Here is a 27,936-nt window from a genome sequence, read left to right on the forward strand (position 1 = left end):
ACTTGGTTTATTTCATTCTGTCAGACAGACCGACCGCAGTGCCATGCCCAGCAACACCCCTGGAGCATTTCTGTGGCCACTTTCTTTACTTATCACTTTTTTTTCTTTGCCCCAGCTTCTTCCTTTTTCTCTTTTTCTTTGTGGTCTGATTTCTTTTTCTCCATCTTCTTCTTGAGGCCCTGGTAGGGGCCAAGGTTCTTGCGGACCATTGTACCTCTCCACCAGGACTGCAGCTGGAAGAGAGAGAGAGGTGTCTTAGGAGAAGCCACTTGCTGGAATACTTGGTACAACTCAATGGGCAGAGAGTCTCTCTTGTGCTCCCCAGCTGCAAGAGGGAACCTCTGGCCTGCAGAGCAGCGGTTGGGCCTTTGCTGGTCATGCTGAAGGAATCTATATCTGGGCCAAGGGCATCTGTTGCTGGTGGCAAGGGGATGAGCATGGGACAGCTCCACGACCCTCCCTCTATCACCCGTGCGGTGGGGCTGGTGTGATAGGCACAGCCCCAGATCATTTGATGGGACCAGCTTCTCCCCTTTTGCTCCTTTCTCAAACCTGCAGCTGACTGCTGGCTTTGTGTCTGCCCCAGTAGGAAGGGACAGGCTTTGTCTGTCCTTTCCTTGTGCTGCCCCACACCTGCCAGCTTTCTTGGGCATTTTCTGCCTAAACAAATGGCACAAATTATTAGCTCCCATCTGCTGATGGAGCAGCAGTGCCTCAGCTTTGCTCCCCTTTACCTTCAGGGTGCTCTTCAGCTCCAAGGCATCCTGCTCTATTTGTTTTCTTTTAGCATCCTTTTCTGCCCGGTCAGTGATGATGGTTTTCTCGAATGTCTGGCACTGCAAGATCGCACAAGGGTGGCAATAGCAGCATGAAAAACACTTTCCCTAAAGTGCAGGGCTGTCCTTCAAGCCTCACCCTGCCCAGCAGCCTGCCAGACCAGGGCTTATCCAGACTCTAGTGCAAGGATTCTTCTCCTCTGGCTGTCTACTGGGCCACAGTGCAGGTCTCTACCCTATGCACCAGGGAGCTCCATGGCAGCCCAAGGGCAATGTGTAAGCATGAGCCTTCCTCCCCCATCTCCTTTATTTGATCTTTCCTGAATCCAGATGGCAAATGTTGCTCATTACCACCATCAGTCCAAAGGCACTGGGACCTGCCGCCAAAGTGAAGCCTCTCATGGCCTGGGTATAATTAACGCTCTTATCCTGTGCTGTAAAATGGCTGTCTGATGGTGTCTCAGGCAACAGATGGTGGTAGGAAAGACCTGTGCTCCCCCAGGGTAGGCAGCAGATGATGTACAAGCACACTTGGGACATGGAGATGACAGTGTACAGAGTAAAAAATATGAGTCCACAGGGAAACATCTAACTCAGTCCCATCATCTCAGACCCAGTGACAGTAAGGAATGATTACAAATTAATTCCTTCTGGCTTTAGAAAACCCCTTTTTCTAGACACTTCTCTCCACCCTGTGCTGCCTGCTCTACTGCGCCTACATAGCTGTGTTCAGAGCATGGCAGTTAACCAAGAAACTAGTGTGAGGCAGGAATAGTTTTAACCAGAATCAGTCCCTTAGAGCACTGTGCAGCTGTAAATATGCATCTGCAGGGAGGGATGAACTGCCTCTTCCAGTCTCAGCCTTACCCCAGTGTGGCTAGAAGGAGCAGATATGTTCAGAATAAGGCAGCAAATGAAGGTGAGGCATACTGATGTGATGGGACAGTGGTTTTGCCCCTCTCAAAGGCTGTCAGTAGCTCTCTGATTACTTGCTGGTATTTGACAACTGCTGTAGGGGAAACATCATCATCCTTCAATGTCACAGGTGGCAAATAGAAGATGACTACTCGATCTCTGCCTTCCTAGAACTGTCTCACCCTACACCTCAAGATTACTGATTTTTATTTCCCATGGTCCTGGTTCCTTACCTGAATGTGGGTAAGAAAACGCCAGGATGCAGTTTTGCATGGCTGAGCAGAGATGCTGCTGATGTCTTACCTCCTTGGCAAGTCCCTGCAGTGTTTCCAAGTTATTTGCCTTTAATGCTTTTAGGGCATCCAGTTCTTTGTCTTTAGCATCTGTGTCGTTTTCATATTTGTCCACCCAGAATTCCAGCTTCTCTTCCACCTTCTGCAGGGGGATAGAGTGGTGCTCAGCATCATAAAATGTGTGTATAGGGGAAAGGTTTGCTTCTATTATATGGCCTGCTGTCAGAATGGTGGTAAGAGTCCCCTAAATTTTGCATGCTCGGTGTTTTCTTCTCGTCTTGAAACGGCCAAACGCCTAGGACTAGCGATAAATTATTGGTGGCCTGCAGGTCCCTCACTGGGAGTTCACCACGGAAGCTGCAGCACTGGACTGGGGATGAAGAGAGGCTTTCAGGGGTGCATGAAGAATGGAGCAGCACTGCGGGTTAGTTTTGTACACAGTCAGTCCTGGTGAAGTAGGTGACAATTAGAAGCCATTCTTTGTGTGTACACAGAGGGAGGGAGGGGGTTAAGAAACAGAATTTGTCAGTGAGAAAGCTTTTATCCTCTGCCTGACTCCCTACCCACTTTCTGTATTAAGCTCAGCACACCAGGAATAAGGTCCCATAAGAGCACTTCACGCTATTTCAGGTTGTGAACTTGGCTTTGTCTCACTTGTGAATAGAAGGGCAGGTGTTTCTGAAACAGTCACCCAGATGACTTCCTTCCATTCATGAACAACTTCTCCATGGCAACAACCATGATGGCTTGCATGGAAAAATAATCTGAGGGAAAGCATCAATCTCATTATGGCATCACAGCTGGACACACAAGGGAGAAGGAGGCCATGGTCATTCTCTTCTCTGTGGGCCTCTATAAAGCCACCAGCTGCTGTCTGAGTACAGAGAGGCTTGTACTTTGCCATATGGTAGAGGTCAAATAGGCTGCAGCTTGTACTTGGAAAGCCCCCTCACTATGAAGCGCTGATCAGCCTAAGGCTCTGGGATACAGAGGACACCAATTGCTCACACAATACAGCACGCCTTTTGCACTCAATTTTTCTTTTTAATTTAGTATCTTCTGATAAATTTTATACTAGCAGAGATGTTAGGCACCCTGCAGTAGTACAGGTTTTCTTCCAGTTGTGTGGTTTGAGATGCTTTCCAGTGTTACTCACTGTAATGGGCACACTGTTGATAATAGGAGAGCCCTGAACCCCTGGATCAACAGCACAAGAACATTCATGGTTGTTTGCTGCTGAAAATAGGTACAATAATTGTGAATTAGCAATTATTCAACCCTGATACTTCCTCAGATTAAGGTAAGGCAAAACTGGGCTGGCAGTTTGTGTCATTTCCTCCTTGGTGCCTCCTGTGTGCAACACTTGGCCCCCACTCTGCATAGTAGCACCCTTCACTGAGGCACTGGGAGCCCCAGCTACTGCCAAGGAAGGTCTAAATAAAATTCCAATTAGCTGAATACAACTCTCTGAGGGAGGAACAATCCTGTAACAATCCTGTAACACCTGAACAAACAATGACAATCATTACACGAACTCTCATTTTAAGGAAATGTAGCAAATCCCAAGTCTGGGTGAGCTGGGTTAATTATGACTTGAGAATAAACAGTCATTCAAACAGCAGCAATAAAGAATCTGATGAATTTGATAGAGCAATAACTGGCTTTGTTCAGGCACTAATTGAGGATACAGTGTTTATCAGTTGCTACTTTAAGCATTAGCAAACAGTCACACATACCTTATGGTTTTGCCTGAGGAAATCTTCAATCTCCATGTGGACTCTAATCTCCTCATCAATTTTGCTCTTCAACTTCTGTGATCAGCACAGACAGAAAACAAGAGACAACGTCAGTGCATGTGTGTGCACACACTCGCTGCTGAAAGCTGAGCTGTGAGCAAGAGTGCAGGAGCAATTTGTGTAGCCAAAGCCATTTTTTCCCAGTGATAAAATTAACCGAGGCAGTCCTTGACCTTGGGCCATCCATAAAGAAGGGACAACTAGATCAGACTTTTTTTTGGGGGAAAGAGGGGGGAAGGGGAAGCTTGCAAAACCAGAACAATTTTCTAGCCCAATTCACCTTAGGGCCACATGAACAGTTTTATCAACACCATGTGCTGCGGCCAGTGCTGAGAGTTCAGGCTGCTTATGTTGCTAAACAGCCTTGCAACGACACCCTTTGGATGTAGTTATGAGTCTGTTTCTCTGATAGTGTCATTACTTTAAGCAGTCCCTGCCTCCAGCCATTGTCTCCTGCAGCCATGCCATCCATGCTGTTGCTGTTTGCAGGACCATACAGAGAAGCAGTGGAAGAGTGAAAGATTTCTAACCTGGATGAGTTTTCTGATCCAGTTCAAATAGTTGTATTGGTGACTGTGATGGAGAACACAAAGGGCATCTGGGGAGCAAGGGAGGACTCTTTCCTTACTAGCTGGATATGCCTTCCAGTAGGGGTCATGGGGAAGGGCTTACCTGAATTTCCTTGTCCAGGATATTCTCTGCATTGTTACACCTCTTCTGGGCTTCGTGGACTTGGAGGTCAGTGCTTTTCTTCACATAGGAGCTCTCCATGTTCACTTTGGCTTTTATCTCTTGGAGCTCGTCTTTGAGGTTAAGAATCATAGCATCTCGGCTCTAGTGGAGGAGAGAGAAGCCCAAAAGCAAGCCTAGAGTCTGAGATCAGCTCACTGTCTCTTAATCTCTCCAGTCCCTGATAAACTCAGGAGAGACAAGGCTATAGGCTTCACACTTTCCCTGAATGTTGCTCTATTTCAACCTCAACTTCAAAGGGAAGTTTGATTTGTGACCCATAAAGATGGCAATAAACCCATGGCAAGGACTGATTACCTCTGGAGAGGGTGGAGTAATGAAGAGTTAGACAAGAAACCAAGCTTTTTGGTCTCTGATCCAGGAAGGGATTCAGTCATGCTTATTGTAAGTGTGAAAGAAGACAAACAATTTCAACTGCCTAAAGTTAGGCTTTACCAAACTCCTGAATTAGGCTGTCTCAGTGAGTGAGCGTCTGTAAGAGGAAGATAATACCTTAGCCCCACGTAAGCCAAAGGTTGATTTCCTAAAGCATACTCTATTCCTTGGATTCATTTTTTCCTAGTTATGCAGCAACTCTATAAATGCAGCCTTAGGATCAGGTGAAAATCTTATCTGTGTGATGCTTATGTTTAAACAGTTCTTTCTTCAAATCTTACCAGGTAGATGGTGTCCACTTTGTTATAAAAGCATACACCCAGGGCAAGGAAATGCTGAGGCAAGCTTGCTATGAGCTCCCACCCTCTCCCCATGCTTTGTTTTGCAATGGGGCTGAGCTTTCCTGAGGGAATTCCGCCCCTGGGGAACTCGCTATGGGCAAGAATCCTGAGCCATTTGTTCAGTTTTTGGAGCATGCTCAGGAAGCAAAGTGCATTTGCTTGACATGGGATTGTTGATTTGTTTACTCGTTTTTAATGGATTTCTTTGAGTAACAGATAAATGTTCATTAATCTGGGGTTGGCACTTGGAAGAACCGCCTGTAAAATGAAAAACTCTGAACTACTGCATCAAGAGTTAAACGGTTTCATCAACATCTCCTATGCAATTATGCAAGATCAATCAATGTCTTGGGTTTGGTGCCCGACTGCTCCACTACAGCCTTTCTCTTTGCTTTCTTGACGTCCTGTGATGGGTTTGACATTCATCAGCCAAACCATGCAGCTGAAGATGAAATACCAAAGTGCTGGCATTTAAATGTTCTGAAGTCTTGTCTCTGAAGCACCCTCGCATTCCTTACATGTGTAAATATGGAAAAATGCCATAGGAAGAAGCCAGCTCAATAGTGCTGTGTTTACGAGTCTCTGCAGCATGACTCATTTGGAAAATGTTTCCTTATAAGAAGAGTTTGGAACAGTTAAAAGAAAAATCCTTCCCTCTGCACCCCTTGTGGGACATAGTTAGGAAGAGTAAAGTGCGCCTGTAAGGCTCAGAACAGTTTGGGCCCTTGGCTGATGCTGTTTTGTGGGTTTGAACATCATGTGTTCACTTATTTTTATTTTTTGAAGGTTTGCAACATCAGGTGCTATTTTACAGCCATAGCATCATATGGCTGCAGACAGCTACAGACAGTACCTTTCTGTGCCTTTATTTTCCCTGGTATGAAATTTTGGTGGGCACTGGGAGGGCTCATGTTCTCAGTCACTAGATATGCGAGGTGACCAAAACACTTCATTTAGAGATTGCCTTCCTGTCTCATTGTGGAATCATGTCTAAATTGAGGGGCTGGCAGAGGGACTGGGGAGATGCTGATGAAGGATGCTGGGTTTTTTTGGTGCTGAGACTCCACAAAGCCAAGTGCTGCGGCTGTCAATGTTACTGCTGTCTGCTAAGTATCTGCAAACAGGTCAGAAAAGAAGGGTTCAGCCTAGGTTACAAAGTACTCAGGTATTACAGAGGTGAGGCAGAGCATGACCACTTTATCATGTTTTCCTTTTTATTTCACATTTTAGTAAAGCAGAGGAAAAAGTGCTTTTGATTCCAGCGCCCCAGGCCTCGGCTGGGATGGGGGCCTGACTGTGCCGTTTGTTTTCTTTGTTGTGTGGCTTGTCTGTGGTTTCGATTTGGTCTGCAGTGTTGTAAAACATCTTTGTCAGGGGTGAGGAATCTGGGGGCTTAGTTACACAATCCAAAGCAGAGGGGAAGTGAAATGCAAAACCCCACTGGTGGTTTACAGCAAGGCATTTGCTTGGAGAGGGAAAGTCAGCTGGAGGCGTGTGGGCAACTACTGCAGCCCCGCTGATGGACCTGGTGCTGCGGAATTGGGGCATATTTGGTGTTAGATTGCAGGCCTTAAATACAGCAGTAGACGCGCACAAGCTATGGTCACCACCTGTAGAGTATGCTGTTCCCTGAACTTAAACGACACCTGGCAAATGAGTTCATATTTATGCATTCTTGTTTATCATAGCAAAGTTCCCAGCCAGGACACTGAGCACTGCCATAGTTAATGCAGTAAACCTCTGGGCTGCTTATTTGGGATGACTTCAGCCTTGAATCTGCCAAACCAAAGATGCAAAATCATACCTTGTGTGTCCAAAACTATCACAAAACTGGGAGAGAGCAAGATCAAAACCCAGGAAATAGTTGCAAAGAGCCAGTCTGCTTCACAAGCAGGTAAACAAGCTGATTTTCTCTGATCTCTCAGCTTGCAGACATAAGCTCGGAGTCCTGTCTGCTGCTGTTACCCAATGCCATAGCAGTCTGCTCCACAAATGCTGTTTGGCTGCAAAAGGAACTGCACTTAGCTGGAGAGGCTATGCACACTCCTGTGTCTTAATTTACTTCGATTTGTTTCTCTTACAAGTGCCGCCTAGATTTCTCAGCTCTTCCACAGCAATTAGTATTTACAGTCACTGGTTACAAAAATAGCCAACAGGAGTAAAGAAAGAGTCCGAGGAATTCCTGCGGTCAGCAGCACACCCAGAGCCCACCATTTGGCAGGCACTGGGAGGGGGCAGGGAAACGGGTGCTGTGCTATGTGCAGGCAGGAGGCATGCCGGCAAAGCCCTGCTGCCTGCCTTCTTGCTTCCACGCTGAGTGTGTATGAGCTCGAGTCTCTCCACTGGCAGCTGCAATATCTCAGCTTGCAAAGCCTGAAGATATGCTTAGATCTACACACCTGCTGCAGCCTGGACTTGCTCCCCCCGAAACCACAGCATGAAGCCCTACAGACACTTCAGTAAGGCTCTGTCCCAGCTGCCAGAACATCCACATGCTGCACACCCCAAGAAATGCCTCAGCCGAAAGGACACCAGGACTGGAAGGTCACCCAGCTTCGACATAACAGCTTCTGCAGCCTTGCGCTAGCTCACCCCCGATCACAGCAGCTGCAGGAGCAAACTGTGCGAGGGGCAGTTTGCTGGCAGAGGGAGGAGACCTGTTAGCAGCTGCACTCTTGTCCAAAGTCCTGTCCCTCTGGAGCCGGATTTGGATCTACTCCGCCAGCTCCGGGTCCTGCTGAGCTGCCTTGGGGCTCTGCCAGCAGTCACCCAGGAGCTCAGGACCATCACAGCCCTTGTGCTTTCTGCTGGAATCACCTGGTGCATTTCTGCAATAGGAACATGCACCAGTGCACGTGTGTGTGTGTGTGTTTGTGTTTAAAACATTCCCCCAGAACACTTCATCTTTCGATTTTGGGAGAGGGTAAGGGAGGAAACATGATGGATTTTAGTTGCACTACTAAATGCACTACCAAGTGGTACACTGACACAGTGGCCCTGGGTGTGTTATGAGAGCCTACATAGTAAAAGTTACGGATCTGTTTTCATTGGTACTGTAGTGCAACAACATGGTTTTCTGTCTGGGAGGTAGCCTGCAGTATTACTGCTTGTTATAAAATTATACCATGACTTGCACACATGTATGACATGATTATACCACAAAACCTACAGGACATAAAGAGTCTTCAGATGAATAGCAATGCAGGAATTCTAAAGTTTAAATTGTGTACATTTTTATGTTAAACTATATAATACTATATGATGTGAACTTGTTACAAAAGCTGCTGTACAGACTGCTATCACTTGTCCAGGAAACTAGAGAAAGTGAGTATTTTTATACAAGCTAGAAAATAAACACTGCAGCAGCAAACGAAACTCCTGAAGCCAAACTAGAGCTATTGGTGATGCTCCTGCATGGCGGATAAGAGCAAAACCAGAGTGATCACTTCAGCTCCTTTAGAGACACCAGTGCTTTCCAAGAAGACAAACAAGATTCAAAAAAAGAACATTCAGCATTTGATTTGTGTTCCATTAGAAAGAAAAATGAGCTGAGCAGGCTAACACTGCACTAATTAGCATCTCATTAAGAGGTAGCAAAGCTGAAAATACAAGCACATAGGCAACATGCGTGAAACAAAGATAATGTTTTTCTGGTTCCATTATTAGATTTGCCCTCTTCTGTTTTCTCATCCACTAGACTGGAGACAATCATGTAGGCTTTTGTCCACAGGTCTGTGCATTATTATTGTTCAAAGTACTCCAAAATCCGCAAGCTGTATTTTTGGTTTTAATTAGCTGGCAAGGTGACAAGTCATGCAAGTGGCTGTAAAATTGCCTAAGGGAAAATCCCATATGAAGCAAATAGAAATTATTCTCCCTTGGGAGACACAGTGAGACACCATTATTTTTGGCACAGGAGGAAAGGAGTACTTGAAAGTAGTCTTGTCTTTGATTTGTTATCAAAGCTGAAACTGTAAGGAAGCTGAGCAAAGGACTTTTAAGCTGGAAATATAAAAACAAAATCTCAGATGAATTCAGATCCCACTTCATGTGGCAAAAAGCATGGATAAGATTAGCAGAAGGCACTGAAAGAATACAGAGAAGAGCACTCTCTCAGCATGGGAGCTACCCACCTTATGCTGCAAGAGGTAGGAGAGATGTAGGGCAGGACACAGAGAAGTGCCCAGCCTGACTGCACAGTGCAGGACATTGCTGCTAGTGTGAGACAGGATGATTCCAGCTCCCTATACATCAGTCCCTGGGAAGGCATTAAACCAGAACCAGATGCATATATTGCATGCACAGACACTGTGAGTTTTGAGAAGCACTACACAATAGAACTATGCCATCATATTCACTAGCTTCGGAGGTGGGAGAATAGGGGCTTACCAGGAGCCATCAGATTCTGACTGAGAAGGGACAATATGCAGAAGCAAACAGACAACATACAGTCTCTTGAGCCTGCCAAACCATCTAGCTTATTTCATTGAACTGCCACACAGATGTCAAGGAACTTTTGGGTTGACCCACAGGGACACTTCCCAATTTATGTTATGAAATGTTATGCATTTCCAGGATCTCTGCTGGTAGATGAGCATTGACCTAAATGAATTTTCCCATCTTGTATATTCCTGCTTTCTCCTCTGCTGTTCCAATATCTTCCTGGACTTCTGGTGTTTTCATCAGTTATAGATAGCTGCATGCACTACCAGTGCCAATAGATCCTTCATGTTGTTACAACCATCCTCTATTTACAATTAAAATTTCCACTGTACAACCAGACTGTCAGCACAAAACCCTCATGTTCTATAAACTGTACTTCACCAGCATGTCAGTGGCTTAAAATTCCTCTCTGTAGCCAGCTATATCTGGTTTGAATACTGTCCACACTTTTGTCCAAAGACAAAATTCAGTGATATTGACTCTTTCTTCTGATGCCCTGCTGTCCTCTTGCTCAGTACTGAATGAAGCATCAGATTCTTGTTCCTTCTTCCACTCCTTGTATAGCTCTGAATCTGCCTTCCTTTTTCTTGTTTTCTATAACACTCTTCCTACCTCATCAGGGCTATGCTACTTTTCCATGTTTCTCTACAGAACTGTGTTTGCTTTTGTGCTCAAGCACGCCCAAGCATCAAGTCTGAGCTGTCTGGTGAGCATCAAAGTGACCAGTGATATGGCATTCAAATGACCTGCACTTGTGTAGCCAGTTTGACATTTCCAGAATGCCTCAGATTTACTGTGCATGCACACACCATTTTTATGCTGCAGACAGAACAGTGGAAATACTGAGCATGAAAGATCAAGCTGACAGTGTATGTGCAATAACGTTGATCTGCCTTTGTTTAGGACTCTCAGGTTTGGGATTTTCTAATATCTGGAAGCCTAGAAAAATAGATAAAATAATGAAATTTTCCCCAGACAAAAATGTAGGTAAAAAAAAATTATATGCCCCTATGCCAGGTGTCTCTCACTCCCTCATTGTGACACTTTTTTCTGCATGAGTAAGTACAACAGAACCTTAAATACTGCTATCTGCAGACAACCTCTTTCCTACTGATTGCAGATGTCTGTGCTTTGCCACTCCCAACAGTGTTTTGGGGTATTCAAATTTGATCATAGTCTCTCAAGCTTATAAGAATTTCGAACTCCCATTTGAAAACCATTGGACACTGCTCTTCAAGTCATTAACAGGCTTATTCAGAATACAAATCTTTATTGCAATTATACTGCTTCTATATTCCTAAATTATGGATCATTATATATGCCACATGTCCTCCCAGCTGAGTGCAAGTTCCTGTGCAGCAGGGGCAACCTTGCTTAATGGGCTTCCCCCCTAGCATGATGCCCAGTGCTAAGTGATCTCACCTTAAGTTCTGTTTCAGTTTGTTTCTTGACATCTTGCAGCTGTTTCTTAAGTGACTTTATCTGCTTCTTTCCTTCCTGCTCCCTGAAGAAAAACGTGAAAATACAATCACTTGAATATATATAAAAAAGACAAGAGCTGTTTACCTTGAAGGGGAACTTCCTGTCTTGGTACATTGTGGCACCTTGCTGAACACTGCCCTGCTTATCCTGCTCACTCACTGAGTTTCTAACAGCTGAACTAAAAGAAGTGCACGCAAATGCTTGGCCAGCTTCTTCAGACCAGTAGAAGACAAGCTGCTTCCTGTGGCTAAGTAGCAAAAAAAGGCATTCATCTCTTCATCTGAGTCTTGAGGAGGCAGCACATCTGCGACAGAGACTTCTCGCTAAAGCTAGTGTCTTGATAAGTAAATTCTGAAAGAAGTGCACAGACTGAGCAAGGAGGATGGGAATGAATGGGTGAATGAGCCAAAAAATAGGGGATGGTCTTGAAAGCATGGAGGGTACTTGAAGATGATGCAAATCCTATAGCAGAGAGGGAGGATGCCTACCATTGAGTCAGTTTCTGCATTTCAGGCAAAAACCTCTCTGATTCTGTGCAGAAGCATGCCTCACCAGCAGACAGTGCCAAATTGAGTAAGTTTCAGTATATGTATTGAACATGTTTTTTTGGATCAGACTTAAAATCTTTCAAAAAACACTGCTTCAGGTTCTAAGATCTATGAAGGGATATGAGTGAAGGCAAATGCTAGAGAGGTGTTAACCTGCCTAAAACAAAACAGATGCAATAAGGTTCTAGGTGTTACTATCTTATTTCACTTGGAGTGCTTTTCTAAATTTTTATGCTTATGGTTTGTTACAAAGGCAGTAAATACTACAGTTAGTACTTGAGACTTCATACTCTATCCCAACCTTACAATCAAACATGCATTTAATTTTCAGTCCTTAGCTGGGTGACTGATCAGAACACAAGCTTCTGATACAAAGTTCTAGTCTTACTGCAGGCTGCTCTCAGACTAGTATATTGACACAATTCAAGGCAAGTATGCATTATATTGAAAGACAGATCAATTTTATTCCATTAAAAGAATATATAGTAGAACAGACATCACAGTGGCTAGATATGATTGAGGAAGTGGAATAAAAAGGATTATGTTCTTTCTGATTATAATTTGTTTGCTCCTTTATACCTTCCACTATTGGATAGCTATTCCACAAGCAATTGCTGCTTTTACTTTTGCTTTCTGTCCCTTTCATGGATAAACAATAAATCCCTTGTGTTTAGACAGTGGAAGAGTTGGAGTTTGTGACTGAAATCATCCATTTCACTGGAAGCTGAGAGCTTGCCCCAGAGGCAGACCACTGAGCCACCACTGGAGCTAGCTGATCCAGTAGGTTGGACTCATGACAAATCATGACTTACGGCAGCTTTGCTGTCTACCCTAAATGATGGGCCTGAGCTGCTACACAGAACAGAGTAACTTTAAAACAGTCAAATACTTTTCTGATGACTGCTATTCTCTCTGACAGGCTTGGGATTGAACCAGAGCTTCCCATGCTAAAAAACCTCCAAATCTCTAGTGCCCAGGAGTTTGTGCTAAGGAGTCACCAGTTTGAGTTGAGATTATAACAAATCTGTGCCCTGTAAGATTTGCGACAGAAGAGGATCTGCAGTGCAGTGGCTGGTGGATTAGCTGTAAATAAGAACTGCCTCTGTCACGATCTCTGCTAGCCCCTCATTGCTCCTGGGAAAATGGAGCATATCAGCATTAGCATGGGTCAAGATACTCCCCAGCATCACATAACCTAAAGACCATATATTGCTGGCCCTGGTTTGAACAGATTCTGTGCTGCTCTGGCTTTCACTGGGGATAGGAGTTAAAGATCAGGGAGCTCCTACATCACATTATGTTTTAATTTGATATTAATATGATTGTAATGAGGCACTGTTCACATTAATGCAGATACTGGTGTCCACTGCAGTCAAAGCTCAGGCAATTCCTAGCTCAGATCAGTATCATAACTATCAGTTATTTCTTTCTGAGAGGGAAAGAAGTGCAGGTTGTGAAGCAGACAGAATGATTCAAGCTGACAAACTGGAATCCTTTCTGTATTTTGGGTGTAGATTGGGGGGGGGGGGTGTTAAACTTTTTAGCATATACTAAGCAAGAATGGGCTTTGGCTTTCAGCAGTTAAGCAGGGAAGTACTGAACACAACACTGACCTGATGAGGACATCATGAAACTTGCTCTTTTTTGCCTCCTCTCTCTCATTAGTTTCTGTTAGGCTATTGAATGTTCCTGATTCCTGCATCCTTTTCATAGTGGCTGTAATTACATCACTTGCATACTGCCTGCCAGGAAGGAAAGGAATACAACAGCAATCTATAGGTGCTGGTACTATAGTGTGAGGCACCTTTATCCATTATTATTTTCAGATAAAAAGGTAAGGAAATACAAGGTCCCATTTGTGTTCTTGTGTCCTATCAAAGCCAGAGGTGTTTCTCCCATGGTATCTGCTTCTTGTGTGTCTGGAGAACTCTGTATTAGGAGTTCATGGAAGTTTACAATTTAAAAATGCTGCTCTGAATGTTACTCTGGGAAATAGAAAAGAGGCACAAACATATCCAGTCTGTGCCAGGCTGTGATGCCATTAGGAAGAAGTCTGCTGGCCTGTAGTAGTGATGACAGATAGGTGGACCTTGGAAAATGAGACCTGAGGAGGCAGACAAATGTGTCTGTGAAGAGACAGATATTTCAGGTGCCAAAATATCCCAGTACAGCCCTAAGCTGATCTTAGCAAATACATGGGCTTGCCCAGTTTATTGAATTTCATGGTGCATATGATATTTATATTTTAGCTGCATTTTTCTCATTTGTGTTAGGGTCTTCTTTAAGCCCTTTGTTGATATAACATTAAAGCCAGAATGCAGTAAAATGCATCCTGAATGCTCAGCTCCCCATTCTGTCTTTTAAACCAAAGGCTGTTGGTATTTTTGTAAATCAAGCCACTGGATTAGGTGCAGGAATAAAAAATATTTTAAAAAAGAAAGGCACTCTTTGTTTTTTATATACCTTATCTGTTCTATAAAGGAAAATGTCTGTAGCTGCCATGGAGGCTCTGTGTGCCCTGCTGAATAGCTGAGTTAATGGGACAATGCTCAGACCCCTCTTGGCTTGTACACCTCTGCTAGGGGAACCTGACTACAGATAGCAGAACATCAGCACTGGCTAGTACCTGGCATGAATTCAACCTCAGCAACAATTATCAACTGGGTAATATTTTGCAACTCCATTCAAAATAAACTGATTGTCATTACTTGGCATCTAGAGACAAGCAAAGGCCAGAACTAAATTACCTATGAAGCTAGACCCCACTGCTCTCTTTAGAGGTATGCCTTCCGGGCCAAGACTGAGGTACACCAGCAGTGGGAGAGTGGGGAGCTTGTATTTTTGCTTTCAGGAGATAAATTGAGAACTTTACAGCTCAGAGCATCCCCCACAGTCATCATATTTGTGCTTTACTCACCTGTCAGCTTGAATTTTTCTGAGACTTTCTATGGACAGAGCACTGTTTTTCGCAGCCCTATTGGAGAGATGATGGGTACTTTTTAGCTCTTCAGTTTTCCCCAGCTGCTGCTTGTGTTCGATGCTTTTCAGAGACATGGAGGTAACTGTTTCCCTACTCCCTTGCTTTGCTGACTCTTGGTAGTTACTGTCCAGCTCCTTCAGAGCCTCTACGACTTCTTTCATTTCTTGAATGCCAGACTGAAAGGGAATAAGAGAGACCTGCTTGCACATTGGGCAGTGGAAGTAAACCTGCAACATTATATGAGAGGAAGAAAAATTAATAATAAAGTGGAGCTATACTAAAAGCGGTTGATAGTCCATGTTACATTCTGCTAAGAGAAGAGCAGAAGCATTTGTCTTGGTTAGCTCTGAGCACACAATGTAGGCCTGTTAAAGTTTATGGGATCAAAAGTCCTAAAGTGGCAGGACTAGAAAAAGCCTCAGAGGGTGAAAACATTTGCCCCAAGAGATGATGGTTCAGACTTGCTATTGCTGGCATGTTCTTAATGACCTCCAGCAATGGAGACAATGCTGCCAGTGCTAGCATTTCACAATCTTTACCATAAGTTTCTTGCCTCCTCAGCTGAAGTCAAGCCACCAGCTTCTTGTCCTCATTTCCATAGGCAAAGAGGACAAATCATTCCATCTTTTGCAGCAGCTTGTACTGGAAGACTGTTAGCCTGCTTTCTCTCTGCCTTCTCTCCTTAGCCATTTCCCTCTGCCTGTCTGTATCTTGTGGCTGTGTACAATTTTATTGAAAAGGAAAAAGCTCCAGAAAAGCAAAAGCACACTACAAAGCCAGGTGAGGCCTTGGTTCTAGGAATTTCTCTGCTTTAAGTGCTATGGTAAGAATGCAAGTGTATACACTGGGACATTAAAATTTTTGTTGCCTGCCTACCACCACCTCTGTGGCTGAACACTTACTAGCAGTACCACTCAAGCCAGCTAACACAGCCACTGCCAGCCCCAGCCCAGTCCAGAGCTGCCTACTCCTGCCCTGGCTGCTTGAGAAAACTGATGAGAGAACTCACTGAGCTGAAACATTTTCCAGCAAAAAAAAAAAGGGGGAAAAAAAAAAAGTAAGTTTATTTTTAGCAGCACCAGTTCTCAGTCCAGATCCCCCCACAACCATACACGCATTTGTGCCAATGCAACACAGAGGACAGAAGGGGTCAAGGCAGCAACTGTGTATGTCAGTTCTACTTCCAAGAAGTTACTTGTCAGCCAAGGCTCCATTAGTGATCTGCAACACTGTGTAGTCTGAGGGCAGTGCACAGGGCACTGCAAGGGGCTGCTTCGTTCTGAATATTGTGGACATCTCCAGATTGAACGAGTAAGTCTCTGGTAGTGCCTGACTCACCACTGACTACAGAAGGAGTCTAGGTGTCTATATGCTTAATTTAGACAGTTAAATTTACATTAAATGAATTGCATGCAAAATATGCACAGACCAATGAAAATTACATAGTTAATTAGAAAAAAAGGGTTTAAATAATTTGCTGGTGATGACTGTGCTTCAGAAAGAACTAATTTTGGCAAACAAACTGCTTAATATAATGTAGATTTTATGAATGTTCTCATAGATGACTTTTATGTCTGGGAAAGTTCAAGAAAGGCTTTAACTGGATTGTCTGTAAACATGCTAATAATTACCAAATAACTATGTAAGACAAGGAATTTGTAAACTGCATGTGTTATCAACTGTGTAGTGTCCTAGCTGTTTATGTTTTGCTAGTCTTTTGCTCAAAATTCAGCAAATAGAAAGGCTGCCTTCCTGAGTGGGTACACTGCATGATGCAATGTACAAGAGTTCCCAGGTTGGAAATTCAATGAGGTGCTGGCCAACATGGTGATTAATCCTCTCAAAAATGTCATCAACTGAAATTTAGATGTCAGTCTTTGAAAATGTCATTGATTTGTTTGACTGACAGAGCTTCAGGGTGCTTTGCAAATATGAGTCTTGTACAAATACAATGATAACAGCCAAATATAAACTGAGAAACAGGGAGGAGTAGCAAATTACGGAGCACCAAAGTTAGTGAGTAGCTTCCCTAAGTCATTTTCTTGTTTCCCTTTCAATTTGTTTTAGCGTCTTTCAGAACACAAGTAGGGTTTATAGTCTGTGAGAAAATTATTTTTTAAGAAGTGACTTGATAAAAATGAGCATTTGTGACTGAAGAAAAAAGCTAAGGTGTTTTCTCTATAATTGTGTACCTTTAGTAGTTCTGTCAGCCTCAGTCTGTGTGTCTGAGGAAGAACAACAACTATTGTTCTAGAGATACACTCTGTCTCTGTGGTTTTGCTGCTGGCACAGAAGAAGTTACACACCCGACCGATGTTACCGAACATCCTCTGGATGCTTCTCCTCTGGACACAGGTGGGGATGGGTCACAGGACTCTTTTAAAGGGAGGAGTGCCCTCTATTGCACAGTATAAGCACGTTCACTCCCTGAAATACAATGTAACACCAGCTTCTGCAGCCCCGCAATGGATTTTTTTAAAGAGAAGGTAATATGGAAAGGAAACACGTAGAAAACGACATATTGACTTACCTTCCTCTTGCATTCTTAACTGGTAAATTAGAAAGAGTGAATAGCATTAGATCTGAAAACTCAGATCCCAGTTTTTATTTCTATCCTGGTCACCCACTCTTTTCTGAGTTGCTCTTCAAAGAAAGGGTTTGAAACTACTTAAATTGTAAACAGCCAGCAATGTCACTTCAAATATACGACAACAGAACTTAGAACCATTTACCCCTCCAGATGGTTCTATCCTGTTTCCTATGTCTATCAGCTACCAGAAATATCACAACCCCTTCCTCCACAAGCAACAAACTTGTGCCTGAGCATTAGAACTTCTTTTCTGATCCTTATCTCTCTGCCCAAACCTTCTTAGTTATGATGCCTATTAGAAATCAGCTAGTTAAAAATGGTCATTGAGAATGGATAGTTACTAACATAATTTGGAGTACAATCTTTCTTAATTCACTGTCTGTGGGGAGTAGAGGGACTTTGGTGTGGATTTAGTGAGGAACAGAATTAGCCTGGGTTTGAGTACTTTCAAATGTGCTATTAGTTTGTATTTTTAAGATACTTGTGTATCTACATAACAACATAGTTACATTTTGCCTCCTTTTCCTTAGCCCTTTGCTTGTCATCTGCCCAGGAACCTAATCTTAGGTCAGTGAAGTCCTTTGCACCAAGTCTGGACAACGGCTTCTCAGTGATGCTGCAGTATAAATATTAAATTGGTCATCCATGCATTTTTAATGTGTTTCTTCACCTAAGGATCATGGAACACTCAGCAGAGAAAATATCTGAGTTGAATTTTTTTTTTTTTTAAATGCTGGTAGAAGACATAACACTAAGACAAGAAAAAAAAAAAAGAGGAAAAAAAAGGTAGTTTTTTAAGCAGGAAGGATAGAGGCACATACATGGCTGAGGTCTGTCTGGCCCTCATATGAAACCGGTATAATATATCCAAGAATTGAGAGCTGATCAACACAAGTCTCCAGCACAGCAGTAAACAGCAGAGCTTCCAGATGAGTGAGTTTTTCCATTTCTTTAGTCTCCGTGTTCTTGCTAAGAGGAATAAAGACAAAAGATACTAATGAGAAAGGCTATGGTGTTAGCAACAGTACTTTAAAGGTAGACCTGAAATAGCCTTATTTGCAGCCTTTCATATACTTCCTTAGCTTTGTTTATACTCTTTCATACCCTGTTTATAAAAGGAGCTATGCTCTGCTAATGGCTGCATTCAGGGACAGTGGGAATGTTTAGCTTTCACAAAACAAAGTAGGGCCTAGTCCCTCCTACAGTAGATCTGGATAGATAGGCTGAGAAGGGAATGGATATGGGAGGCACAAACTGGGTGAGGTGGCCTCACCATTCAGTTCAAGGGGGGAGCAGTGTTTCATGATGGACTTTATTCTTTGCAAAACAATGGAATGAAGGTGCCTTTTTAAAAGGCAGAAAAATAAATCCACGTCTTACAAGATCTCAAATGATGAACCTGCATGCTCTAATCTTTGCTCAATATTACTGTGTAGCTTTTAACACTTTCGATGCAAATCACCTCAGCAGGAACCGTCATCAACTTAAGGTCTTGAAAGTCAAACAAGAACCAATATCTGGACTAAGTAAACTATCTTTAACATTCTGTGTTGTTTTAAGTTGCACTTCAAATGTGAAACTGCTGTGATGTATGTTTTAGCATCCCTATGCCTTGCTTACACATGGAATATTGTGAGAGTGCTTCTAGGAATGGTGGAAATCCACTATTAGTCCAGGCAAAATTGGCCCATTTAGAAAAATGTATAAGAAAACACCTGCATAAACAATGGAGAAATTTTGAGATTTTTAATATTTTGGTAAGCCATTAGAGAGTTCCTCCAAACCCAAAACATCACTTTTCCTTTTTCTTCAACCTTGGATTCAATGATAGAAGTGGAGATGCGCAAATTAAGTATCTTTACATAGAGAAAATCAAACGATGTTTTTTTCCAGTCAGCAGGCACTCATAAAATATTTTTAAATGTTTAACTTGATTTTATCTTTATAAGAAATCTACAATCCATGTTTTGAGTCTAAACAACACAAAAATAATCTATTACATGTGGAGTCCTAACGCTAAATATATGGTAAAAACAAAAAAAAAATTGTTGTGAGATAGTTGTGAGAGATGATTACGACAGCATTCTTGAAAGAAGAAGTAATGCTCACAGCTTTTATAGGAAGAAGTGACTTAATTGGAAACAAAGGAGGATACAATAGCTTTTCCTCTATCCCATCAACAGCTTCTGTCCAGGACAGAATTTACTCAAGATATTAATATGTGTTAAAAAAACTCATGGCTGGAATGTCTCTCTAAAGCCTGCTGGTTTGCTCCTCCTATGTATCTCCTCTTATAACCATATACTCCCTCAGAAGATGCATGTACCAAGCCAGTACGCTCTGGACTTATGTTGACTTGGAAATGAGAAGGAAACCACTGTCTGGAGCATTAAGAAACAGTACAAATAGTGAGCTGCTTTCCCAGGATTTTACCATTAATGCAGTCTCACAGACCATCCTGATGTAGCCATTGGCATTGGCTTTAATCATTGTGCTTTGCCGAACTTGTTCATTAAACTCTAATAAAAGAAAAGAGGAGGTATGTGAAGGATTCAGTTTTCCCCAAGAGTTTAGGTTGAAATTCTTTCCCTGCTGATCTAAAGGGAAAGAAAAACATGTCAGGAAATATTTTTTAAAACAACTGTATAAAAAGTCTGGCCTTCTGTTCCTTTGGGGATTGCAACTCCCTCTGCTGTGTGAGAGTCCTGGATGCACGTTTCTCCCATCCTGCTGCCTGATAGACTAAAATGGCTTCAAAGGCAGGATTTCTTTTAGTCAATTAAGGATCCCAGTGGGATAATTTGAAGCTGAGAATGTTACATCTCCTTCAGCTCTGTTTTGCAAATGATTGGCAAAGAGAGGTTTGAATATCCATAGTGGCAGCAGCTGGGCCATAAATCAGAAATACCTTAGTTTTTACAAAAAAAAAAAAAAATGTCTCTTAGGCAAGTAACATAGTTGTGGTCTTTCAAAACCCTGCCTACCACTATAAATGTTAGAACATATCTTGGATTTGGCTTAGAGATGCAATTTAGTTTTCATCCTGACTGTAAAGAATTTCCACTCCTGCTCTCTGAGGCTGCACTGATGAGAACCCTGGAGAACTGAGTGCAGGAATGAAAGATGTGGTGCTACTTTTAGCTGTATGTCCCATATGGGACTAGATCTGTGTGGGACAGGAAAAGATAAGATTTAGGGAGCATTTATTGACTGTGGACGTGTACTGCTGGAAAACAGTGTTTTGACAGATAGTTCATTCTCCTCAAAGCAGGGATTGTGTTCTTTCTCTAAGCAGAGGTGCCTAGCACACATTTGATACTGGTAACTAGATAGAATACTGGGCACTGCTTTGCTTTCTACCTCTTCCTTAAAGTAGAAGCCAACAGAGTAATTTGGAGAATGCATAATATTCTATCCCTTCTCTGCTCCTACTTCCTAACAATTTAATCTCTCTAAAAAAAACCTCTGCTTATACCTGCTTGAAAGGCATTGTGTGCTTCTGCCCTGGCCCAACAATGTACAAATAGACTTGATTCTCCTCCTGGATCAGGATTTAATTCCTCAGTCCAGGTTCAAGCTCTCTAAGCTCACCCGGTGACAAGACAACAGTAGACTTTGCTCCTGAGATTCCGGAGATCCTTTTTCCCCCTAAAAGCAGTCTAGACACATGGTCAGATGCAGCTTAAGACACTTAGGAGCAAAGTTACAGTGAAAGTCTAACCAGCCAGGCACATTTCCCTCACATTTCTGGCTACGTGAGAGAAGTGACAGAGATCAGGAGTGAATGGCCCTAACATGGGAAAATGGGTAAGAGAAAACATGTATTTCTACAGGGTTCCGAGTGTATAAATACATGTTTTCCATCACCAAGGTGATACCGGGAGTGAAATGAATGTTGAGATGATTCAGTTCAAGGTGAGCAGGGAGGAAGATAGGCAGGGCCCGAAAAGCAGCCATCACAAAAGGGCCCCAGAGCCCTGGTCATCTCGAAAGCACCAAGCACTCCAACTTCACCTCCTCGCTGCCCTCTCGCAGGGCTCCTCGGCTTGTTCTACCGCCGCAGGCGGTTGTCACAGCCGAGCTGCGGCCCCGTGCGTCCTCCTAAGCCTCCCCTCAACCTCCGCGTCGCGATATACTCCCCGCGTCGCGATATACTCCCCGCTTCGCTCCTACCACAGGCAACCACCCGCTGCCAGTGCTGGGGCCAACCCCGACCCTCTGCGGCGCCCGTCTCCATGACAACCACCACACTCCGGGGGCCTCGACGTGTTGTCCAGGCGGATGCCTGCGCAACGGGGGTGGGGCCGCCCCTCCCCGAATCCTCGCCGGAGGAGAAAGGGGACAGAGGGGGATGCTGCGAGGGATGGCGCTGAGGTGTAATGTACTCACCCCGCTGGGTCGCCTCTGTTTCGCCCTCTCAGGCAGTGCTCGCGGGCGCCCGAGGAGGGTCCTTCCCAGACCACATCCCGGAAGGCAGTGCGGCAGCTCTCTCTTTCGCCGCCATATTGGTTCGTCGCAGTGGGGGTGAGTTGATGAGTGGTGGCGGGGGGTGAAAGGTGCAGGGGAGGTGTCCCCGCCATGGTACCGCCGGCGGGCGCCGGATTCCAGGGACGTTGCGGCTGGCGCCGTGCGGAGCGGGTAGAGGGTGGGATGGCGCCGATGTGCGGCGGATGGTCCCGGCCGTAGGTTTGGGGCTCGTAGATGAAACGGGCTGGGGCGCCTGGAAAGTCCCGTTCTATGGGGAGGCGGAGGGGTCTCCTTCCCTCCTTCGCGAGGCGGAGCCCGAACTGGGTGCTCTGGCAGCCGTTGTCGCTTTGTTCTGGGTGGCTCCCGGCTATCGGGATGTTCTAGCCCTGGACCGGGCCTGCGGCAGCTCCCGCTCACTCGGCGGGACAGAGCTGCCGGCCTGGAAGGCTGATGTCTTGTGTGTCGTTTCTAGGCCCGCTGGGACCAGGGCTTCAGGAGGACACCATGACCGGGAGGTGAGTTAGCTACCCCGAAATGGCTTTTGGCTCGCTATACATTGTACTTGTGATAAGTCTTGCAAACTGAGCATTTCCGAGAGTGTTAAAGCTGTGGGCAAGGATCCGTTTACTGCGGCAGCTCCTCTGCCCAGTATCTTGCTGAGCCCTCTTAAACACCCACGATTGTGCCTCCCTGTTTTGAAGTCTCTGCCTTAAGCTAGTTGTCGGAGTTCATATGTAGTTCTAGCTGTTCATATGTTTTGCCACACTTTCCTGGCGTGTCAATAGATGTGTAGTACTAATGGTGGCTTTGTTAGCACAGTGTTTGTAATCCTCCAGTGTACAGTGGAGGCTTTGGCATATTGCTTCCTTGCTTAACTACGCTACTTAGAATCATAGAATAGTTAGGGTTGGAAAGGACCTTAAGATCATCTAGTTCCAACCCCCCTGCCATGGGCAGGGACACCTCACACTAAACCATGTCACCCAAGGCCTCATCCAACCTGGCCTTGAACACTGCCAAGGATGGAGCACTCACAGCCTCCCTGGGCAACCCATTCCAGTGCCTCACCACCCTTTCAGTAAAGAATTTCTTCGTTCTATCCAATCTAAACTTCCCCTGTTTAAGTTTGAACCCGTTACCCCTTGTCCTGTCACTACAGTCCCTGATGAATAGCCCATCCCCAGCATCCTTGTAGGCCCCCTTCAGTTACTGGAAGGCTGCTCTGAGGTCTCCACACAGCCTTCTCTTCTCCAGGCTAAACAGCCCCAACTTTCTCAGCCTGTCTTCATATGGGAGGTGCTCCAGTCCTCTAATCATCCTCGTGGCCCTCCTCTGGACTTGCTCCAACAATTCCATGTCCTTTTTCTGTTGAGGACACCAGAACTGCACACAATACTCCAAGTGAGGTCTCACAAGAGCAGAGTAGGGGGGCAGGATCACCTCCTTTGACCTGCTGGTCACGCTCCTCTTGATGCAGCCCAGGATACGGTTGGCTTTCTGGGCTGTGAGCGCACACTGAAGCCGGCTCATGTTCATTTTCTCATCGACCAACACCCCCAAGTCCTTCTCCTCAGGGCTGCTCTGAATCTCTTCTCTGTCCAACCTGTAGCTGTGCCTGGGATTGCTCTGACCCAGGTGTAGGGCCTTGCACTTGGCATGGTTAAACTTCATAAGGTTGGCACCTGCCCACCTCACAAGCGTGTTGAGGTCCCTCTGGATGGCATCCCTTCCCTCTGGCGTATCAACCGAGCCACACAGCTTGGTGTCATCGGCAAACTTGCTGAGGGCGCACTCAATCCCACTGTCCATGTCACCGACAAAGATGTTGAACAAGACCGGTCCCAACACCGATCCCTGAGGGACACCACTCGTTACCGGTCTCCAGCTGGACATTGAGCCATTGACCCCAACTCTTTGCGTTGTGGCCATCCAGCCAGTTCTTTATCCACCGAGTGGTCCACCCATCAAATTGATGTCTCTCCAGTTTAGAGACAAGGATGTCATGTGGGACAGTGTCAAAGGCTTTGCACAAGTCCAGATAGATGACGTCAGCTGCTCTGCGCCTGTCCATCAGTTTCGTATCCCCATCATAGAAGGCCACCAAATTGGTCAGGCAGGATTTCCCCTTAGTGAAGCCATGCTGGCTGTCACCAACCACTTCCTTGTTTTTCATGTGCCTTAGCATGCCTTCCAGGAGAATCTGCTCCAAGATTTTGCCAGGCACAGAGGTGAGACTGACTGGTCTGTAATTCCCTGGGTCATCCATTTTTCCCTTGTTAAAAATGGGGGTTATATTTCCCTTTTTCCAGTCATTGCCTGACCAGTGAATGACCAGTCATTCACCTGACTGCCATGATTTTTCAAATATGATGGACAGTGGCTTAGCAACTTCATTTGCCAGCTTCTTCAGGACCCGCGGATGGATTTCATCAGGTCCCATGGACTTGTGTACGTTCAGGTTTTTAAGATGATCTCGAGCCAGATCCTCTCCTACAGTGGCCCTAGGGTCTTCATTCTTACAGTCCCTGCGTTCGCCTTCCAGGACTTGGGTGGTGCAGTCACAGACTTTGCCAGTGAAGACAGAGGCAAGGAAGTCATTAAGAACCTCAGCCTTCTCCAAATCCCGGGTAGCCAGTTCTCCAGATATCTTCCGGAGGGGGCCTACATTGTCACTAGTCTGTCTTTTATTTGCTATGTACCTATAGAATCCCTTCCTGTCATCCTTAACATCCCTAGCCAAGTTTAATTCTACTTGCTGTCGAGTTTTCTCATGGATGTAGGGATTGAGTCTGAATCGTAACTTTTTGTCTTAATATTTATCTGTAGAGTTCATCTCTTATGCATGTGTAGAAGGTCAAACTGGGTAGCTTGATTTACTACTACTGTGTTATGGGACAGTTGCTGGATGCAGTTGAGACAGTCACACTGTGTACATGATGTGTAGAATGAGCCTTGTAATTGCTTTACCTGCACTGTACAGACATACCTTTGTCATGAAGAATTGCTGAGGAGTTTGTGTAATGTCACTGGTCCAGAGCATGTGGAGCTGTCCTGATAAACTGCAGTTAGGTCCTTTGAGGCTACAAATTATCAGCAGTTACTATTTTCTGTAGCAGTTATTGCAACACAGGAAACACAGTTTGTGGTGTATAAAAGTAAAATTTACTCACCACAGAGTGTTTGTAGACATTTGAAAACATAACACCTACTGATGTTGAAGCACTGTGGGTTTAACATGCAGCCTGTAGTGCCAGAAATTTGTAACAAGCAGACAGTTTTCAGAAATACTTCATGTCTCATTTACTTGAGTTTTCTCTCATGACTGAATGTAGGGATCTGCAATAATATGTAAAAGTAGTAGGGTTTTTCCTTGACTAAATTTTTATTGGTGTAGAAATAGCTTCTACTGAAGCAGCACATGATTTATTTTTGTATTTGATACTTTGGTGTGAATTCTAATTTGAAAATTCTTTCAATGTCTCTAGGCTGTGGTGCAAGGCCATCTTTGCTGGCTACAAACGTGGCCTCCGAAACCAGCGGGAGCACACTGCCTTGCTGAAAATTGAAGGTGTTTATGCCCGTCAGGAGACAGACTTCTACTTGGGCAAGAGATGTGCCTATGTATACAAAGCTAAAAAGTAAGTTGCTTTTTATTGTTGTGCTAAATTAGCTAGCTGCTGTATCAGCTTTTGGAAATGCCAGCATGTGAGCAATCTGCTTACAGAGTTTTTGTCAGAACAAAAATAAATTGAGTTCAGTTTGTCAGTAGAGTGTTCATGGAGTACTGTGTAGAGCAGTTTCCTGAGTTGGTTTTGTTTTTTAATGTCTGGGGTTGGTTTTGCTTATGTGGCTTAATTCAGATAATGAAATTATGAAAAATAAATTTTGCTCAAGACTGGCAAATACTGCAGGTAGGTTGATGAAGTAGATTGAAGTGAGGTGAGTTTGAGGTGGGTGCTGTGAGCTCTTAATTAAATGGCAGAATTATTTTGTGAAGCCTGGAGGAATTTGTATCATGGCATTTGTGTGCCCATATCAGAGTACTGTCACTGCTGTGCTAGCATTGGTGGAAGCCTATAAGAACAGTTACTTAATATTTTCCACTTGATTTTTTCTTGGGAGTGTATTTGTTGGAGTTCAGATATGGGAGTTCAGAATAGCCTTGAATAAAATTTATTGAAGTGTTAACCTGACCACCATCGTTTCCAAGATGGCGTATGCCTTCTTTAAACCAGTTTTTTGCAGTGTGTTCCAGTGGCTTAGGCCTCTCCTGCCTTTGGTGTGTCTGGATAAATAGTACAAATAAGATGTTGCATTTTCTTTGGAAAACTCTTGACTTTTTGGTTTGATCATGTTGGCATCAGCATTTTACAAATTCTTAAGCTTTATAACTTAATAGTTCTCCAGTGGAGCTTCTAATAAATTACAAGCTGCAGTATGTAGCTGTTTGGAAAGTATAGTGAAATTCCCAGGCTTGGCAAATTTCACAGGCGAATAAAAGTGGCATGTGGTCTTTTTAAAAATGGTTGTGGAATAAAGTCACTGAAGTGCATGGATTAAAGGGGCCACATTGTCTTCCCTGTCACTGCAGAGCCCAATAGGGGGCTGTGGCTGGCCTGCTCAGCAGAGCTTTTCCTCTCTTTCCTTAGCAACACCGTAACCCCCGGTGGGAAGCCCAACAGGACACGAGTGATCTGGGGGAAGGTAACCCGCGCCCATGGGAACAGTGGCATGGTTCGTGCCAAGTTCCGCTCCAACCTTCCTGCCAAGGCCATTGGACACAGAATCCGAGTGGTAAGTGGATTTATTTCAGCAACAAGATATTTAGTGACAAATTTCAGGGAGCCTTTTAATCCCACTTAATATGAGAGAAAACTTGAACTATGGTTTTGTTCTGTTGCTGTTGTGCATTCAGCATGGCTCTTCTGTAAATGCTCCTTTTGGAGCTAGGAGGGGTTTATTGGTGGCTTCTTGGGCTGAGGGGATTTGTGTCATTGTCAAGGGTTTTGTGTGCTGGCTCAGCTTGTCTGGAAAGGCTTTTCAACTTCAGGACTCTTCCTCTGCTCCCTTCTAAAGCTATCTTGATTTCTTTTCCCTGGATTGTGAACTTTTGCACCCTTCTACTCTGATTTCTACCCATTGATAGATTTGTTTTCTCCTACCTCCCCAATATTTGAACTTAGGGGATGCTGTCCTGGCGTGTCCACTGGTACCTGCTCCACAGTTGGTGTTTTAGCCACAAGGCTTTGGTGAGACTGTCCCTTTAGGCCCCTCACTGAGTTTTGATGGAATATTTTTCTAGTGATGTTGTCAAAGGATGCAATTCTTCCATCCTTCCGTTCTGACTCTTTCCTGTGCCTTAGGAGTATGAGTGGCACAGTTATCCTGAAACTAGACCCATGAAGACTCCTGCTGACTGTGAGCAAAAGGCCTGACTGCTGGGGCACTCTATACCTTCAGCAAAGTGCTACTTCAAGTCGCTGAACTAGTTGTTGCACTTTTCAATTCTTGCACCTCTTTGTAAATGGGGGAAAGGGTGTTGCTTTTATAGTAGTTGAAGAGATGGAGAATCCAGATGCAACTGCAAAACTTGTGTTTAAAATGGTACAGTCCAGTAATAAGATTTCTAACATGATTGTATCTGTTCTTGTGTTTTGCAGATGCTGTATCCGTCTAGGATCTAAAATTTTTATTGGAAATAAAATGGAGAATCTGTTTAATTATTGTACATTTCTGGTTTTGTCCCCTCCACCTGTTTTGAGGGACTTCACTCTTTTTCAGTAGTGTACCAGAGTTCACAGCACAGGGATGGAATGGTGATTCTAAGCTAGACAGTGAAATGGAGGTTCACTGTGCTTGGCAAGGAGCTTGCAGACCAGACTACATTCTAAAGACAAGTAACTGGCAGTCTTTACTGTGACCTGTCTCTGGAATCTGAATTGTTTGCAAGGCTAAACAATAAATGTTCACAACCCCATAACTGTACACAGAAACTTTACCTAGGACATGACAAGTATTTCCTTGCCTACCTAGTAGAGGGAAATTCCTTGTTCCTGTTTCTTGTGTGCTGAGTGATGACTGCTGTTGAGACAAAACTGTGTGACAGGACACCAAATCCTAGCAGGTGTAAATCCTAGCTCGCATCTAAAAATAATGGTTCTGGTAGAATCACAGAGAATG

At 44.2% G+C, this 27,936-nt stretch overlaps 2 protein-coding genes across 2 annotated transcripts; one reads left to right on the forward strand and one right to left on the reverse strand.

Moving 5' to 3' along the window:
* On the reverse strand, positions 1-21,775 carry DRC9 (dynein regulatory complex subunit 9). Its single transcript, XM_080622627.1, has 9 exons — positions 21,679-21,775; positions 18,111-18,258; positions 14,637-14,875; positions 11,112-11,193; positions 4,453-4,614; positions 3,721-3,795; positions 1,995-2,126; positions 735-836; positions 1-233 (listed from the first exon to the last, which is right to left on the reverse strand). The coding sequence occupies exons 2-9, from the start codon at positions 18,234-18,236 to the stop codon at positions 93-95; spliced, it is 1,059 nt and encodes a 352-aa protein (XP_080478753.1). The 5' UTR covers positions 18,237-18,258; positions 21,679-21,775; the 3' UTR covers positions 1-92.
* On the forward strand, positions 21,581-27,476 carry RPL35A (ribosomal protein L35a). Its single transcript, XM_080622628.1, has 5 exons — positions 21,581-21,813; positions 22,229-22,271; positions 25,242-25,394; positions 26,406-26,550; positions 27,417-27,476. The coding sequence occupies exons 1-5, from the start codon at positions 21,669-21,671 to the stop codon at positions 27,438-27,440; spliced, it is 510 nt and encodes a 169-aa protein (XP_080478754.1). The 5' UTR covers positions 21,581-21,668; the 3' UTR covers positions 27,441-27,476.
* The last annotated feature ends 460 nt before the right edge of the window (positions 27,477-27,936 follow it).

This window comes from Psittacula echo, assembly GCF_963264785.1.
Source record: "Psittacula echo genome assembly, chromosome: 7".
Lineage (NCBI taxonomy): Eukaryota > Metazoa > Chordata > Aves > Psittaciformes > Psittacidae > Psittacula > Psittacula echo.

Bases quoted from the DNA above. Each gene is read 5' to 3' on its own strand.
- RPL35A (XM_080622628.1), top strand. From the start codon at position 21,669: ATGTACTCACCCCGCTGGGTCGCCTCTGTTTCGCCCTCTCAGGCAGTG. The intron at 21,814-22,228 runs GTGAGTTGATGA...TGTCGTTTCTAG, and splicing joins ATTGGTTCGTCGCAGTGGGG to GCCCGCTGGGACCAGGGCTT. The intron at 25,395-26,405 runs GTAAGTTGCTTT...CTCTTTCCTTAG, and splicing joins TATGTATACAAAGCTAAAAA to CAACACCGTAACCCCCGGTG.
- DRC9 (XM_080622627.1), bottom strand. From the start codon at position 18,236: ATGGAAAAACTCACTCATCTGGAAGCTCTGCTGTTTACTGCTGTGCTG. The intron at 11,194-14,636 runs GTGAGTAAAGCA...GTTTTTCTTCAG, and splicing joins AGAAAAATTCAAGCTGACAG to GGAGCAGGAAGGAAAGAAGC. The intron at 837-1,994 runs GTAAGACATCAG...GCGATCTTGCAG, and splicing joins TGCAGGGACTTGCCAAGGAG to TGCCAGACATTCGAGAAAAC.